Source organism: Entelurus aequoreus, linkage group LG06, assembly GCF_033978785.1.
Source record: "Entelurus aequoreus isolate RoL-2023_Sb linkage group LG06, RoL_Eaeq_v1.1, whole genome shotgun sequence".
Lineage (NCBI taxonomy): Eukaryota > Metazoa > Chordata > Actinopteri > Syngnathiformes > Syngnathidae > Entelurus > Entelurus aequoreus.
This window is the reverse complement of record NC_084736.1, coordinates 23281388-23299832: the sequence shown is the minus strand read 5'-3', so window position 1 is coordinate 23299832 and position 18445 is coordinate 23281388. Positions and strand designations below refer to the sequence as shown.

The window sequence follows — 18445 nt, the reverse complement described above, 5'->3', positions numbered from 1 at the left end:
AAATATTACTCTCTAGTTTGAATTTTTCCTCAGCTAAATAAATGTGTAGCATTTTAACAATATAGAAAAAAATACACAAATGAGTATGAATAAAATGCTTTAAAAATGACTATAAAAAGTATAAATTACACACACACAAAAAAAAAAATACATTATAAAAATGTGAGTACAAAATTATACTATCATCCCTGGTGTGTGCTTGCATTAACGACTACCCTTTAAAGTAATGAACACGAAAAATACAGTAAAAAAATTGAAATATGTAAAATTCCATCCATCAATCCATTTTCTACCGCTTGTCCATTTTGGGGTCGTGGGGGGTGCTGGAGCCTATCTCAGCTGCATTCGGGCGGAAGGCGGGGTACACCCTGGACAAGTTGCCACCTCATCACAGGGCCAACACAGATAGACAACATTCACACTCACATTCACACAATATGTAAAATTATGTATTTTTTTTAAAAAGTTAATCGAAATTGTGAATTTCCTTTAACTCAGACTCATTTTCTAGTCCAGTTGCCAGTCAAGTGGCACACGAGCGAAATTGCTGACGCTCGATTTGCAAGTCTACAAAAATTGGCTCCCAAACCAACGGCTCACAGCTGGGAATCACTTTAAAAAAGAGCAGTTCAAAAGACTTGATTTGTTCGCTAACATCACATCTCTGGTCGCACATGGCTTTATGGACGTGTAGAGACCGGAGCTAGCTTGGCTGTGATCTGCACATAAAAACTAAATAAAAGACTCAAACATTTACTGTAAATAAATGTACTTTTATTGCAACACTAAAATACAAAACACGTTTATCCAGAACACGTCGTCCTCCTGTCAGTTTGACACTAATTACAAATATCCAGTCTAACATATGTCTGAACATTATTCATAGAATCATCTTCATATTTAAATAATCGTTTTTTTTAAACAAACAGTACAATACAGAGTGAGACTGAGTGTGTCATGTTCTCAACCCCTGATTTTAGGATTGCTTTTAATCAAAAAAATCTTTTGGCACCCACTTAATATATACGACGGTCACAAAAATTCCAACGGTACATACGTAGCAGCAGAAATAAATTCCATCTATGATATTAACCACTGTTCTGTAGCAGCTCTGCTTTGGCTCGACAGCGCCTCCTTTGCCCACTTCCTGTGCGCTCGATCTCACTTCCTGCAGCACCAGCTTCATCAGGTCGCGCTCTGTGAGTTTCACGTCATCTGGGGGCGACAAGAGACAGATGGTCCAGTGAGTCTCAATGACTTTACTTCCCTTAGCAAAAGTCCTACCTGGCCATGATGAGAGCCTTAAACTTCGATACCAGATTACATTTAACGAGTCAAACTTGGATCCCACCTTTCTGCTGCTCTACTGCGACGGGAGTATTCATGCGTGAGTTGTCTGTCTTTGCGCATTTATTGTCCAGGTCGATGAGGAAGCTCATCAGCATGGCCTCCAGCACGCTGAAGCCCACCAGGGCAAAGACCCCAATGCAGTAGCTTGCTGTAATGTGAACACAATGAGTGTGAGGGGGCGTGAGAGGCAATTGTGTAATAAGAGTACATCTTGACATATACAGATAAATAAATAAACATTCACTTCAGGATGGGGTGTGAGAAATAATAGCATCTAACTTGACACATACGGATAGATAAATAAACATTCAATCAGGGGGCGCGTGAAAAAAAATCAGTCTCCTAAAATGTTTTAAGATCTAATGCAGTGCTTCTTAAATAGTACACGGGGCAGAGTGGAGGCGTGAGAGGCAATGGTGTAAAAGCATCCTTAGTGTTAATTTTTAAAAAAAAAAAGATTAACACATACAGATATATTAACACATACAGATAAAAGATGAATGAAGATCAACTTCAGGGGAGGTGTGAAAAAAATTGTCCCATAGGGCAGTGGTCCCCAACCTTTTTTGCACCACGGACCAGTTTAATGTCGGCATTATTTTCAGGGACCGGATTCCCACTTGTGAAAAATACAACTCACTATAACGCTGAATTAGTGGGAGCCCTGGGCTTGTTTCTTTACAATGAGATGCTGATGGAAATCAGTCTTTGGCTACAATCTGTCACATTTATATTTAATATGTTCATTAATGTGCATTGTATCCATCCATACTTGCCAACCTTGAGACCTCTGAATTCGAGATGGGGGGCGGGGTTGAGGTGGGCGGGGTTAGGGGGCGCGGGGTTTGGTGGTACCGGGGGGGGGGCCCTGTATATTGTAGCGTCCCGGAAGAGTTAGTGCTGCAAGGGATTCTGGGTATTTGTTCTGCTGTGTTTATGTTGTGTTACAGTGTGGATGTTCTCCTGAAATGTGTTTGTCATTTGTGTTTGGTGTGGGTTCAGTGTGGAGCATATTTGTAAGTGTTAAAGTTGTTTATACGGCCACCCTCAGTGTGACCTGTATGGCTTTTGATCAAGTATGCCTTGCAGTCATTTATGTGTGCGTACAAACCGCATATATTATGTGACTGGGTTCGGCACGTTGTTTGAATGGAGGAAAAGCGAACGCGACGACAGGTTGTAGAGGACGTTTAAGAGTGTGTCTTTAAGGCACGCCCCCAATATTGTTGTCCGGGTGGAAATCTGGAGAAATTCGGGAGAATGGTTGCCTCGGGAGATTTTCGGGAGGGGCACTGAAATTCCTGAGTCTCCAGGGAAAATCGGGAGGGTTGGCAAGTATGATTGTATCATGTAACAAAGTTATAACAAATGGCAACTTCCTATGAGTTTTATTGTACATCTATAAACAAGCTCATTGGTGTGTCTAGTGCACAGGTGTCAAACTCAAGGCCCGCGGGCCAGATCTGGCCCTCCACATCATTTTATATGGCCCGCAAAACCTTGGAAATAATGTGTCAATAAAATACCTTATATTTTCTTTTTTTACTTTCTTATTTTCTTACTAAAGGTATTAGGATTTTTTTGTAGTTTGACAGGGAAAAAAATAGTGTCCAATGTTGCAACAAATATCATTATCTAACTTTGTTGGTCAAAATCCAAATAAATACTTAAATATCTGCTTAACTTATAGGTTCGAAGCAAGTTATCCATCAAATTGTACACTATAAATATGACCAATAGATTTTACTGTACAATTTAGGGAGTTTTTTTTACAGCATATTACTGTAAGTTGAAGGAAAAAAAAGACCAATGTTTGTTTTTTACAGTAAAATTCTGTCGACTGAGGTGTCAATTTTTTGTTGTTTTAAATCCATGGTTGATGATTTTATGGTACGACATTTTATTATGCTAAAAAACTGGCAGCTGAGTTGTCAAAATACAACTAAACAGCGGTACTGTATTTCTATTTATAGTAATATGTTGTGATAATAAAAATTAAAATAACACCATATATTTTACAGTAAAAGTCTGGCAACTAAGCTACCAGTTTTTTTTCTGTAAAAAACTGGTCAAATCCACAGATTTTTTTTTACTCTTAACGTAATTTTTTTTTAAATATTTAAATTCATAGGCAAATTCATTAATTATTTACTGTTACAAGCAGCCCTCTTATGGCAGCCATGACTGCGCTGTGGTACTCAATGAAAACAAGTTTGACACCCTTGGTCGAGTGGGACAGGCCAAAGTTAAGTCGGAGAAAATGCAGTCCTTTATAAATTATTTAATGTTTCTCTCCGGCCCGGTAGAAAATGCTTCACGGACCGGTACCAGTCCCCGGACCAGTGGTTGGGGACCACTGCCTTAGGGGGTCGTGGTCGTTTAATGCAGTGCTTCTTAAATAGCAGGGCAGGCGGAAAGGGGGCGTGAGAGGCAATAATAATAATAATACATTTTATTTATAAGGCGCCTTTCTGGGCACTCAAGGACACCGTACAAAATCAAAACAATAAAATCTAATTGGATAAAAAACAACAACAACAACAAAGATAGAGAAGAAAAGATGATTACAATGAATAAGCAGTCAGGAATAGGTGTGTAATGGCGTAACATCATAATTAGTGTTACTAACCTGTCTACACTAAGCCGGATAACTCATTAAACAAATAATTATTTAGCCTAAGCCCCGTTTCGGCCACACAAAATCATCGTTTAAGGTCCCCCTCCTTGGATAATTTTTACACAGGTAAGTGCGCCGTGTATTTCTTGAATCTCTGGCTCTTAGCTTTGTATGGACTCATTGATCGTTTACAAACTGAGTTCGGAGAGGAAGTGACGCCAGAAAGGCCGCGCCCTACACAGGAAGTGATGTCAGAAAGAACGCGCCACAGCCAGCTTCATAATAAAGCGGTTTCGTAACTCGGAGCTAACACTGGAAATATGGAGGCGAGTCATCCAGACATAAATAAATATAAATAATAAATGCCCGTGTTTCTCCTTCCGTCTGTACAGACGCTTGTGGAAATCACACATGAATACTTTAAGAGAAAGCGATTGCAGCTATTTGGGCTACAACACATCTCAGATAGCAATAGAACTTTCGAAAGTCCAGGTCAGCTGTGATTCTACGTACCAAAAAACTTTGTCCATTTGTCGAAGAAGAGACAACGAGAATGCGGGCTTCTGTGGATGTGATAAAAAAGATAGCATGTGCTTTGTATCACCTGGCCGTCGAGGGAAGACTACAGAAAACATTGAATGCATTTGGACTGGCAAAGCAGACTATCAGTTATTGTCCGCCATGTATGTCGCGGACTCAACGTCTAGGTCCAGAGTATATTAAGTCACCAAAAAGGAATGGACAATGAAGGTGAAGGCAAAAGAGTGAGGAGTGTCCTGACCAGATATCTAGATCCTAGATTGATTGATGTAAAATGTTCTTTATCACATTGTTTACGTGTCTAGTAAAGATTTGATTAATTTATAATGGCTCAGGTGTGATTCACTACAATAGGGCACCACAGCAGACTGGATTCCAGTTAATTTAAATACCACAACACTGGAAATTGTTCATCCAGCCATCCATTTTCTACCGCTTGTCCCTTATGGGGTCGCGGGGGGAGCTGGAGCCTATCTCAGCTGCATTCGGGCGGAAGGCGGGGTACACCCTGGACAAGTCGCCACCTCATCACAGGGCCAACACAGATAGACAGACAACATTCACACTCACATTCACACACTAGGGACAATTTTAGTGTTGCCAATCAACCTATCCCCAGGTGCATGTTTTTCGAGGTGGGAGGAAGCCGGAGTACCCGGAGGGAACCCTTGCAGTGACGGGGAGAACATGCAAACTCCACACAGAAATATCCCGAGCCCGGGATTAAACTCAGGACTACTCAGGACCTTCGTATTGTGAGGCACATCCACTAACCCAGGGGTGGGCAATTAATTTTTACCGGGGGCCGCATGAGCAACCCGAGCACTGCTGGAGGGCCACATCGACAATATTTCAATTAAATTTTGCTCAATATTATTTTTGATATATACCGTAAGATACATAATAATTATAATAATAATAATTAATAATAATAGTAATACTTCAACATAGTGTGTGTAACAGCATTCCATGACTAATATAAATAAATTAACATTAATAATAAATGACAGTAAAATAAGCACACGTATGACTGAGGAGTCATAGTGTAACTTTGTGTGGTGTTTGAATTGTCCGACTTTTTGTTGGCCATAAACGCACCAGTGGTTTAGTGCTATGCGTGTTGGTGACAGATGACAAGTTGGTTTTGGCCTGGTTTGTACGGCAGAAAATGACTAGTTTTTCGAGACAGAAGTGTTTTACTTATGTTTTTGGTGTGGTTATGTCCGAATATAAACAGTTTTGCTCAATAAAGTGATCGATATAATTCCTGGCCTCGAAGCATCTGGATAGACGTTACAATAATTGAACGGTGTTCAATTGAACGGTGTTGACGAACACCGTTAGGGCCGCTTGTTGTCACTGTCACTCAAAGTTGCATTGCAAAATTACATAGAATAAATATGTTTATTTTGTTTAGAATTCAGATGGGATTTGATTTGGTGCGGGGCATATATTTGCTGCGCGCAGCAGATGCTTGAGCAGTGCGCAATTGCGCAGGCACGCACCTTAGAAGGAACGTTGCATGGCAGTCCATGTCTTGTTGGAAACACGCCATTCTTCATCAACTTTTCTCTTTTTAGCGTCTCGGGTGTAAACCGTGCATCACTTGTCGCTGCATGTGCACCTTCACTCGCAGGTTACACACGGACACACGCCCATAAATAATACTTTTCAAAATAAAAGCAGCACAGTTGTATTGCGCGCACGACATAGATGTTTTTTCAACTTTATTTTGTAATTAATGATTGCAGCTGTTCACATTCACTCACAATCACGCACACGCATACGTCCACACGGAAGTAATACAAATAACGATTTTCAAAACAAAAGCAGCACTGTTGTATTGCACACTCGACATAGATAATTTTTAAAATGTATTTTGTAATTTATAATTGGCCTCACGCGGGCCGGACAGGGACGCACAAAGGGCCGGATGCGGCCCACGGGCCGCAGAATGCCCAGGTCTGCACTAACCCCTGTTCCACCGTACTGCCCAGATAAGGTAAATTTAAGAACTTACACACAAAGCAACACTGGAGGTGACTATGACGTGCGCATTTTCCATACATGCGTACTAGGTCACGTTGCGCCAGCGGACAGAGGGGTGGGGGGCTTAAACGACCATTGTGTGTGTGTGTGTGTGTGTGTGTGTGTGTGTGTGTGTGTGTGTGTGTGTGTGTGTGTGTGTGTGTGTGTGTGTGTGTGTGTGTGTGGACAAGGATAAGGTTAGGTGGGATTTACCTAAGGGGCCTAAATTACTATCTTGACACATACAGAAAAAAAAAATTTACTTGGAGGGCGTGAAAATAATTATGTTCCTTGGGGGGGTATGAGAGAAAATAATTGAGAACCACCGCGCTAAGAGCACCCACAGGTGTGACTTCCTCACCAATGAGTGGCAAGTTCTCCTCAGTGGAGGGCAGCATTTCCTTCAGAATGAGCAGCAGGACAGAGATGGACAGCAGCACTGTGATTTTGAAGCTCATCTTCTCGCCCCGGGCCTCGTTGATGAAGAAGGACGCCAAGTCCAGCAAGAGCAGGCACAGGATGGGTACGATGAAGATGATGACGTACAGCATGGGCTTCCTGGCGATTCTCACCTGCGCGGAACATCCACACGTCGCTGAAGCACCTCACGCAGGTGTGCTTCTCAACCTTTTGCTCACCTGGAAAACAAGTATGTGTCGGTTTGAGTATTGAGTCCCGTTCTGCTCAGCTTCCACGGCCTTCAGCGTCCACTCTCCCTTAGTCACCAGCTGCTGCTCGGACACGTCAGTGATGAAGTCGTCGGCGCGGAGCGTCAACAGGGTTAGAGTTTTTTCTGTGCAGATGAGAGGAGCACCTGTCAGAGCCGCCTATTAGTCACCTGCAAAAGTCTAGAAGGAGAGCGCTCCGTTACGGTCGTAGTTCATGGAATGAAAAGAGAGATTGCAGTTCTGCTTGTCGAAGGGGAAGGAGTAAAGATTGAGGGTGCAGGTGGAGGTGAGCCGCTGCCGAGTGTAGATTTGCATCAAGCCGTTGAAATGCAAGGTCACGTAGGGACTCACTTTCATGCTTCCCGAGTCCGAGGCGCTGGGGACACAAGAACACTTCAGTTTCACTTTAGACAAACATTGTTCAAAATTAGGGCTGTCAAATGATTTTTTAAAATCCAGATTAATCACATTTTGGAATTTAGATTAATTGGCAATTAATCACAGGTGAGTACTCGTTTTAATAATTAAAACCTGCTAAAGGGAAAGAAAAAAAAATTGTATACAAACGCAATTTTATTGTTAAAATGTCCTTCACATGGCACATGTCAGTAAACAGTGGGCTTACTTTTTAAAATAATTTTACAACCATTTAGCCCAGATGTATATCACTTGGTATGTGACACTAATGCTAGCATTATAAAGCTAGCACATGACTGGGTAAGAAGAAATACCAAATTTGTTGGTGTAGTCATACAAACCCCGTTTCCATATGAGTTGGGAAATTGTGTTAGATGTAAATATAAACGGAATACAATGATTTGCAAATCCTTTTCAACCCATATTCAATTGAATGCACTACAAAGACAAGATATTTGATGTTCAAACTCATAAACTTTATTTATTTTTTGCAAATAATAATTAACTTAGAATTTCATGGCTGCAACACGTGCTAAAGTAGTTGGGAAAGGGCATGTTCACCACTGTGTTACATGGCCTTTCCTTTTAACGAACACTCAGTAAACGTTTGGGAACTGAGGAGACACATTTTTTAAGCTTCTCAGGTGGAATTCTTTCCCATTCTTGCTTGATGTACAGCTTAAGTTGTTCAACAGTCCGGGGGTCTCCGTTGTGGTATTTTAGGCTTCATAATGCGCCACACATTTTCAATGGGAGACAGGTCTGGACTACAGGCAGGCCAGTCTAGTACCCGCACTCTTTTACTATGAAGCCACGTTGATGTAACACGTGGCTTGGCATTGTCTTTCTAAAATAAGCAGGGGCGTCCATGGTAACGTTGCTTGGATGGCAACATATGTTGCTCCAAAACATGTATGTACCTTTCAGCATTAATGGCGCCTTCACAGATGTGTAAGTTACCCATGTCTTGGGTGCTAATACACCCCAATACCATCACAGATGCTGGCTTTTCAACTTTGCACCTATAACAATCCAGATGGTTCTTTTCCTCTTTGGTCCGGAGGACACGACGTCCACAGTTTCCAAAAACAATTTGAAATGTGCACTCGTCAGACCACAGAACACTTTTCCGCTTTGTATCAGTCCATCTTAGATGAGCTCAGGCCCAGCGAAGCCGACGGCGTTTCTGGGTGTTGTTGATAAACGGTTTTCGCCTTGCATAGGAATTTAGGGATTTCACCATCTACGGTCCGTAATATCATCAAAGGGTTCAGAGAATCTGGAGAAATCACTGCACGTAAGCAGCTAAGCCAGTGACCTTCGATCCCTCAGGCTGTACTGCATCAACAAGCGACATCAGTGTGTAAAGGATATCACCACATGGGCTCAGGAACACTTCAGAAACCCACTGTCAGTAACTACAGTTGGTCGCTACATCTGTAAGTGCAAGTTAAAACTCTCCTATGCAAAGCGAAAACCGTTTATCAACAACACCCAGAAACGCCGTCGGCTTCGCTGGGCCTCAGCTCATCTAAGATGGACTGATACAAAGTGGAAAAGTGTTCTGTGGTCTGACGAGTCCACATTTCAAATTGTTTTTGGAAACTGTGGACGTCGTGTCCTCCGGACCAAAGAGGAAAAGAACCATCCGGATTGTTATAGGCGCAAAGTTGAAAAGCCAGCATCTGTGATGGTATGGGGGTGTATTAGTGTCCAAGACATGGGTAACTTACACATCTGTGAAGGCGCCATTAATGCTGAAAGGTACATACAGGTTTTGGAGCAACATATGTTGCCATCCAAGCAACGTTACCATGGACGCCCCTGCTTATTTCAGCAAGACAATGCCAAGCCATCAACGTGGCTTCATAGTAAAAGAGTGCGGGTACTAGACTGGCCTGCCTGTAGTCCAGACCTGTCTCCCATTGAAAATGTGTGGCGCATTTTGAAGCCTAACATACCACAACAGAGACCCCCGGACTGTTGAACAACTTAAGCTGTACATCAAGCAAGAATGGGAAAGAATTCCACCTGAGAAGCTTAAAAAATGTGTCTCCTCAGTTCCCAAACGTTTACTGAGTGTTCGTTAAAAGGAAAGGCCATGTAACACAGTGGTGAACATGCCCTTTTCCAACTACTTTGGCACGTGTTGCAGCCATGAAATTCTAAGTTAGTTATTATTTGCAAAAAAAAAAAAGTTTATGAGTTTGAACATCCAATATCTTGTCTTTGTAGTGCATTCAATTGAATATGGGTTGAAAAGGATTTGCAAATCATTGTATTCCGTTTATATTTACATCTAACACAATTTCCCAACTCATATGGAAACGGGGTTTGTAAAAAAAACGATAGCATGCTAACGTTCTCGCACGTAAAAAGTGTAATACTAACTGGAAAAGTCAGCATGCTAATGTTAGAACACTACCATGCTGACGTTAAGAAGCTTGCACATGACTGGGTAAGAAATACCAAATTGTAGTAATTGTTGGTGTAGACATAGAAAGTCGCAAGAAAGCTAGCATAAAATGTTAGCATGCTGATATAAGAGACGCTAACTAAAAAAATGTTAGCATGCTAACGTTCTCGCACGTAAAAAGTGTAATATTAACAAACATGACACTATTGTAGTAGAATTGTAGTAGTACTGTAGTAGTATCGTAGTAACAATAATTGGTTGTTTCCAGGCAATATTCAATCCAATTCTAATCAGTTGGAATAATCTTTAAGTTCAACAGGATTTTCAGAATAAGACTCACTCCTCTTCGATGATGACGTCCGGGATCCAGAGCATGGATTTGGGAACAGTCAGCCTTTTTATCCCACAAAACTGGACTGGGTCCCAAGTGAGATATTCGTTGTTCCACACCTGTGAAAAAGATAGTTGTGTTAAAAAGACAACACTAGTGAGCTAGTTCTCCATCAGTTAAGCATCTTCTCACCGTTTGGATCCACACGTGGCTCGTCAAGGTTTGAGACTTTTCATCCTGCAGACGAGGAAAATCGATGAAAACATTTAAGAGATTAACTTTTTGACTTTATTATGGCATTTTTTTTGTATCTATTGCTACTTAGTCTTTATCATTTTGTATTTATGTTACCAAAATATAACATGTAAGAACAGGAAGTGAACAAAATTGTTAATGAATAAAGTAATCCCATTTCGTCCATTGATAACTCGTGATTAATCGCATTAATCACAGATAGAAATACACTATATTGCCAAAAGTATTTGTCCACCTGCCATGACTCACATATGAACTTGGAAGTGCCATCCCATTCCTAACCCATAGGGTTCAATATGATGTCGGTCCACCTTTTGCAGCTATTACAGCTTTAACACTTCTGGGAAGGCTGTCCACAAGGTTGCGGAGTGTTTATAGGAATTTTTGACCATTCTTCCAAAAGCGCATTGGTGAGGTCCCACACTGATGTTGGTCAAGAAGGCCTGGCTCTTAGTCTCCGTTCTAATTCATCCCAAAGCTGTTCTATCGGGTTCAGGTCAGGACTGTGTGCAGGCCAGTCAAGTTCATCCACACCAGACTGTCATCCATGTCTTTATGGACCTTGCTTTGTGCACTGGTGCACAGTCATGTTGGAAGAGGAAGGGGCCCGTTTAAAACTGTTCCCACAAGGTTGGGAGCATGGAATTGTCGAAAATGTTTTGGTATCCTGGAGCATTCAAAGTTCCTTTCCCAGGGAACTAAGGGGCCAAGCCCAACTCCTGAAAAACAACCCCACACCATAATTCCTCCACCAAATTTCACACTCGGCACAATGAAGTCCGAAATGTACGGTTCTCCTGGCAACCTCCAAACCCAGACTCGTCCATCAGATTGTCACGGCCCGGGCACATGCCAATGCGCATTCCTCAATGATCGCAGCAGGGCGCACCTCGGGACACGCCCACGGCCGCTCCTCTCCTGCACGCGTCACTCCACCGGCTGCAATCAATCTGAAATCAACGCACCTGTCGGTGATGATCTTCCTGTTCTTAAGCCTGTACAACCTGCCATCCCTCGCCGGAATATAGTTTCTCGATGGTGAACCTGTTTTCCTTCCGTTGCCCTGGATCTCGACCACCTCCCTCGTTCCTCGACTCCTCGCTCGCCCCCGGACTCTGACGTCTCTCTGCCCCACGGACCTCTCGCGGATCTCGGACCCCTTTTGCCTTGCCCTCTTTGGATTTGTCTGTTTCCTTATCCAACATCACGGTAATACACAACAGCTAACTACACACATAGTCTAACACCACTCACTCTTGGGTTTTGTCACACACTCCATTTCCTTAGTTTAGTTTGTATTGTTTTGTATTATTATTATATATATTAGCTATATATATAATAAATAATCTTAGAACTATACTGCTCCCTGGTGTCTGTTGCCGTCATCTCCCCTTAGTAAACATAAGACAGATTGCCAGATGGAATAGCGGGATTCATCACTCCAGAGAACGCGTCTCCATGTGCTTTACACCACTGCAATCTGACGCTTTGCATTTGGTAATGTATGGCTTCGATACAACTGCTCCGCCATGGAAACCCATTCAATGAAGCTCTCTGTGTACTGTATGTGGGCTAATTGGAAGGTCACAAGAAATTTGGAGCTCTGTAGCAACTGACTGTGCAGAAAGTCGGCGACCTCTTTGCAATATGCGCTTCAGCATCCGCTGACCCCTCTCTGTCAGTTTAGGTGGCCTACCACTTGGTGGCTGAGTTGCTGTTCCCAAACTCTTCCATTTTCTTATAATTAAAGCTGACAGTTGACTTTGGAATATTTAGGAGCGAGGAAATTTCACGACTAGATTTGTTGCACAGGTGGCATCGTATCACAGTTCCACGCTGGAAATCACTGAGCTCCTGAGAGCGGCCCATTCTTTCACAATGTTTGTAGAAACAGTCTCCATGCCTATGTGCTTGATTTTATACACCTGTGGCCGGGCCAAGTGATTGGGACACCTGATTCTCATAATTTGGATGGGTGGCCAAATACTTTTGGCAATATAGTGTATCTTTTATTTGTGACTGTCATCTACTGGTCACTTATCATTACGCCATGTACCAAATAAAATTGCTTCGAGGTCGTTAAGCACAACCAGAATAATTCCGTACATTAGGCGCACTATTGATTTTTGAGAAAAAGAAAGAATGCGCCTTATAGTCCAAAAAATACGGTACATTGTTTCTGGAAAAAGTTGCTTCACTATACAAAGTATTCTATTTACGAACTATGTTCAAGAACCAATTAAGTTCGTAAATCAAGGTTTCACTGTATAATAAACAGTGTTGGGTTAGTTACTGAAAACCAGTAACTAGTTACAGTTACTAGTTACTTTATCCCAAAAGTAACTCAGTTACTAACTCAGTTACTTACACCAAAAAGTAATGCGTTACTGTGAAAAGTAACTATTTAGTTACTTCTTTTTTTCCTTCTTTTTTTAAAGCTCCCATTAATGCCCTTTTAGCCTTCATTTCAGTACTGTTATTACACTGGAGAATAATATAATCTGTTGATCAACTTGACATGCATTTGCATCACTGAACTCTGCTAAGCAATGTGGTCTACATACAACACACAAAGACAAAGATATGTTTCAAAGGGCCAACTTATTTCAGGCCAGAACAAATTGACAAAACTATTTTAAATAGCTGCAACATAACATACATAAGTAACAAACAGCATAATAACAACATAGCTGTAAACCAAATAAGTACTTTAACTTTATTTTTACATACAAAAGCCTAACCAGGCGTTTTTTCTCTCAAGGAATTCTGAAATAAAATCATGTCTGAAGCCCAGAACACTCTACACCAGGGGTCACCAACCTTTTTGAAACCAAGGGCTACTTCTTGGGTACTGATTAATGCAAAGGGCTACCAGTTAGATACACACTTAAATAAATTGCCAGAAGTAGCCAATTTGCTCAATTTACCTTTAACTCTGTTATTATTAATAATTAATTATATTTATCTTTGTGGAAACATTGATCATCTTAATGATTTCTCACAATAAATATATATAGAAACAAATAAATATCAATATGCAACACTTTATTTTTATATTTTCTCTAAGTGCACATTTTTCAAATTGAACATTTTCAAATGATCACTTCTAAGACGGTCTTGTGATATCACAGTATCCCATTTTAACTAGCTAGCCACTAACATTTTTTAACAAATCATGAATTACTTTGCACCATGTTTGTACAAATAATAACTCATGTAAAATACAAAAGTAAACTCTCAAATTTTTAAATCATGTCACACTTTGAACTGGACACCAAATCTGTTATCTGTTTCTTTGTCAGTTAGTGGGAAGCCTGGCATTGCATGCTGTTAACTAGTGTGTTGTACTCTGGTGTGTAACTTGACACTGCAACTCTGAGTGAGTCTTGCAGATGCGCATCAGTGAGGCGTGTTCTGTGTTTGTTCTTGATGAAGTTCATGTCAGAAAAGGCTGATTCACAAAGATAAGATTTTTCCTCATTGTTTGCGGAACCTTCTTAATCTTTTGGACATATTTTCACAGCAATCTGGCCTTAAGCTTAATTATGATAAATGTAAAATGTTAGGGATCGGAAATCTAAAGGGAACGTCCTTTCGAATGGAATGCAAAGTGCCTGTTTTGTGGACAGATGGACCAGTTAACATACTTGGTGTTGTTGTCCCAGAAAATCTGGAAGATTTAGGCTCAGTAAATTATGATAATCGACTAAGAAAGCTGGACAAAATTATGCAATTATGGAAAGGGAAATCCCTAACCTTGTATGGTAAAATGTCTATTGCCAACTCGTTAATTATTCCTCAATTTATTTATTTGTTTTTGTCATTACCAGCTCCATCACAAAACGTTTTTAAGATTTATGAGCGGAGGGTCTTCGATTTTGTCTGGAACGGCAAACCAGAAAAGATTAAAAGAAAGGTTTTGTACAAAGAGTATGTATCCTTTTTTACAAGTGATCCCCTCCCAGAGAGTCTGCTGGGAAACATGGCGGGGTTCATAAAGGAAACAATCCACTCATAGTGGTGTTTTCAATTTTATGTGCCAGAAAAAAGAGATGATATTTTGCAGCAGTTAATATGGATGAACTCTAATATTGTAATAGATGGAAAGCCTTTCTTTTGGAAAAATATGTTTGAAAGAGGAATCATTTTTGTCAATGATATTATCAATGAGAATGGTAAAATTATGAAGTATGATGAATTTAGAGCTATGTATGGTGATGCTTGCTCAAGCTTTTCATTTTATCAACTAACTGGAGTAATTGGGAAAAGATGGAAACAAATAATTAATTATGGAACTACTAAATTATTAGTTTGTAAACCTCTAATAAGAAATTCTAGTTGGCAAAAAGGAACTAAAATGAATAGAAAAATATATAATTTCTATTTAATAAAGAAATCTTTGAAGGCTGCCTCATACAACACAAATGGAAAATGGGAAGACTTTTTTGACTGCCCGTTGCCATGGGATGCCATATTCAAACTAATCTATAAAACCACTATCGATGTGCAAAATCGTTATTTTCAAATTAAAATTATTTATAACTTCTTACCCACAGGGATTTAATTATTATTATTATTAAATTATGGAATATGACAGAGTCAGATGATTGCCGATTTTGTTGTCAGGAGCCTGAATCCACCCTGCATTTGTTTTGGTATTGTCATATTGTGTCTTTGTTTTGGGTGGAAGTTGAAAAAATGTTTTTAAGGATTGGTTTGTTTATGAAGCTTAATGTGGTTTCTGTTATTTTAGGAGAGTTCATTGACAATCATGATATAGTCAATTTAATTATAGTACTCGGTAAAATGTTTATTTTTAAGGCCAAAAACAGATATTCACTTAGTATTACTTTTTTTAAAACATTTATTCAGTATTTTCTAACTTTAGAAAGTTACATGGTTGAAAACGATAATGATGCCAAAAAACATTAAAAAAAAGATGAGAAGTCCTCAAAGGTTTATTTTGAAAGTATAATTATGTTTATAGATTATATGATATCTGTTGTTGTGTTCCCTAATTTGAGTGACCTGGACATAATCTGGACTGTACATAAATGCTTATTTTAAAAATGTAATTTTGTTTATAAATGATATGCAATCTGTTGTGTTCCCTAATTTTTTTCTGTGTACATGAATGAAGGTGTGTGTTGCTGAGTCCGACTTGGACATTATCTGGACTGGGCCTGGTTTAAAAAACCCTTTAAACAAATCTAATTTCATTGACAACCTGGTCTGTTGAAGATAAGGCCCTTTTTTAAAAAATAAAATAAAATAAGATAAATAAATAAAAAACATTTTCTTGGATATAAAAGAAAGTAAAACAATATAAAAATAATTACATAAAAAATAGTAATTAATGAAAATGTTAGTGGACCAGCAGCCTATACAATCATGTGTGCTTCAGGGACTGTGTCCCTTGCAGATGTGTTGTCTATGTTGTGGGAACCAGAATATTGGTAGCAGAAAGAAATAACCCATTTTGTGTGCGTGGGTGTGGATGAGTGTGCATGGGGGAGGTTGTTTGGGTTGATGCACTGATTGAAAGTGTATTTTGTGTTTTTTCTATGTAGATTTAATTTTAAAAAATTAATTAATTTTATTTTTTTTATTTTTTATTTTATTTTAGAACAGGCCCGCGGGCGACTCATCTGGTCCTTACGGGCGACCTGGTGCCCGCGGGCACCGCGTTGGTGACCCCTGCTCTACACATTTCCCCAGTTTTAGTTTAGAGATAAGGAAATATTGGCCTGGCCCACTAGGATCCCTCTTTATGTTTGTGAACTTTATATTCTATACATTTAGAGTGATGTGATAATCAAACACTCTAGAAGTCTAAAATGAAAGAGTATATAAGAGAATTGACAGAGTGTGTGTACAATAATTCATAATAACATTGATTTTGATTCAATATTATGTTTTGAGCAATGACAGTTTGAAAGAAAAAAAAAACAGCTTTGTTTTATTAGTCAACATTGCAACTTTTTCTAAATTACATTTCACCTTTAAGCTTTTTGATTTCACTTTTGTTATGTTTTTGTTTATTTTAATAGTATTTTTAGAATGTGCTGTGTGCCTTTAAAACATTAGCTGTGGGCCGCAAATGGCCTCCGGGGCACACTTTTGACACCCCTGCTATAGATAATAAAAAAATAAATCTACATATACATATACATTCACTGTACAAACACACATATACACATACATTCACTGTACAAGCACACACATACACATACTGTACATATACAAGTACATATGCACACATACGCTCATGCACATAATTACGTTTCATCAAACATATATTAACGTTGTTGCCCTAGGGTAAACTGGGTATAACACATGGCACACTGACAAAGCTTAACCTATTTTTACTATAACAATCTACAAGGTTAATGTAGGTTGCTTCTTTCTTCCCCTCCATTTTTCTGCATTCTTTCGTATCTCAAGTTATCATTACATACTTGTATTGTTGCATTTGAACAATTGTATTGTTGATAATAAAGGTAAAGTGTTGGTATTGTTTATTATCAATAGCACTATTTCTATTGGTATTCATATTGCTCCATTTTTAGTGTAATAATGCTCATTATCATTTCTGTATTATTTTTTATTTTCGCTAACTGCTTATTTGCTATTACTTTTACCATCATATTTTTACATGTCGTATTTGCTGATGTTGCTCTGTTGTTGTTGTTGTTGTTGAGTTTGCTGTTGTTGTTTTTGTCTCTCTGTCTAATCCCCCTCTTGTCCCCACAATTCCCCCGTCTGTCTTCGTTTTTTCTCTTTCTATCCCCTCCTGCTCCGGCCCGGCTGCACCAAATGATAATATAAATAAATTTAATAAAGTCAAAATACAAATAAGGCAACAAGAGAAGTATCCTACACTTCTCTTTTGTAAAGTAAATCTGAACAGCCGATATGGGCATCTACATCAACTATATGATTTGCCTGAGAAGCTGGGCAGGACATAGAAAAAATAAAAATTAAATCTGATGAATCTATCAATAAAAAGCTGAGCCTGGCGACGCATGCGTGTTAACAACTCTCTCGCTCTCTCTGTCTCCGCCCCTCCCTCACGAATGCTGCTGCGCGCACCCCTCCCCTCCTTCCCCTTCCCACACTCAAACACACACGCAGCGCGGCTCCTCCGTGTGACACGAGATTCAGAAGAACGACACCGTAGCGCTGCCACAAAACACACTCAGATCTTGTTTCTAGCCGATACTACACAAAAAGTAACGTAAAATAACGCAGTAACGCATCATGTAGTAACGGTAACTGAGTTACTGAATATAAAAAATAACGCGTTATATTACTAATTACCGCCGAAACTAACGGCGTTACAGTAACGCGTTACTTTGTAACGCATTAGTCCCAACACTGATAATAAATCATGTTGGTCACTTACCACTTCCAAGATGCCGTACAGCAGGATGTCCAAGCGAACCACAGAGATTGTAGTCCAGTTTCTGACAGGCCTCATGATGGTCAGAAGGTCATTGGAGGTGCTGAGGTTCAAGTGGCTGAGAAGCGAGGAGTAGGAGCAGTCCAAAGCCGCGGCGCAGGAGCCTGCCGGGAGGAAGAGGAGGATTCAGACTGCAGGTAAGAAACGTTGTGGAGATTTGAAGCCTACTCACCAGTGAAGGCCAGGAGCGCGAGCGTCCTCCAAGCGGACATGGCTGTCGGCTCTCAGCGCAGCGTGAGCTCAGCGTGCGCTTATGTAAGCCACCGAACGCATCTTTAACAATCACATGTTTACCTTGTTTGATGAGAGCAAACATGTGACGCCAGTCCCGCAAAAAGCTTTTGCACTTGTGGTAATGAAC

General features: G+C 40.0%; 1 protein-coding gene across 1 annotated transcript; it reads right to left on the bottom strand.

The window, feature by feature from the left end:
- Positions 1–806: 806 nt before the first annotated feature.
- LOC133652007 (5-hydroxytryptamine receptor 3A-like) lies at positions 807–18433 on the bottom strand. Its single transcript, XM_062050312.1, has 9 exons — positions 18257–18433; positions 18028–18188; positions 10560–10604; positions 10377–10486; positions 7407–7579; positions 7174–7328; positions 6897–7107; positions 1352–1498; positions 807–1215 (listed from the first exon to the last, which is right to left on the bottom strand). Exons 1-9 carry the CDS (start codon positions 18294–18296, stop codon positions 989–991), a joined length of 1269 nt encoding a protein of 422 aa, XP_061906296.1. The 5' UTR covers positions 18297–18433; the 3' UTR covers positions 807–988.
- Positions 18434–18445: the final 12 nt, after the last annotated feature.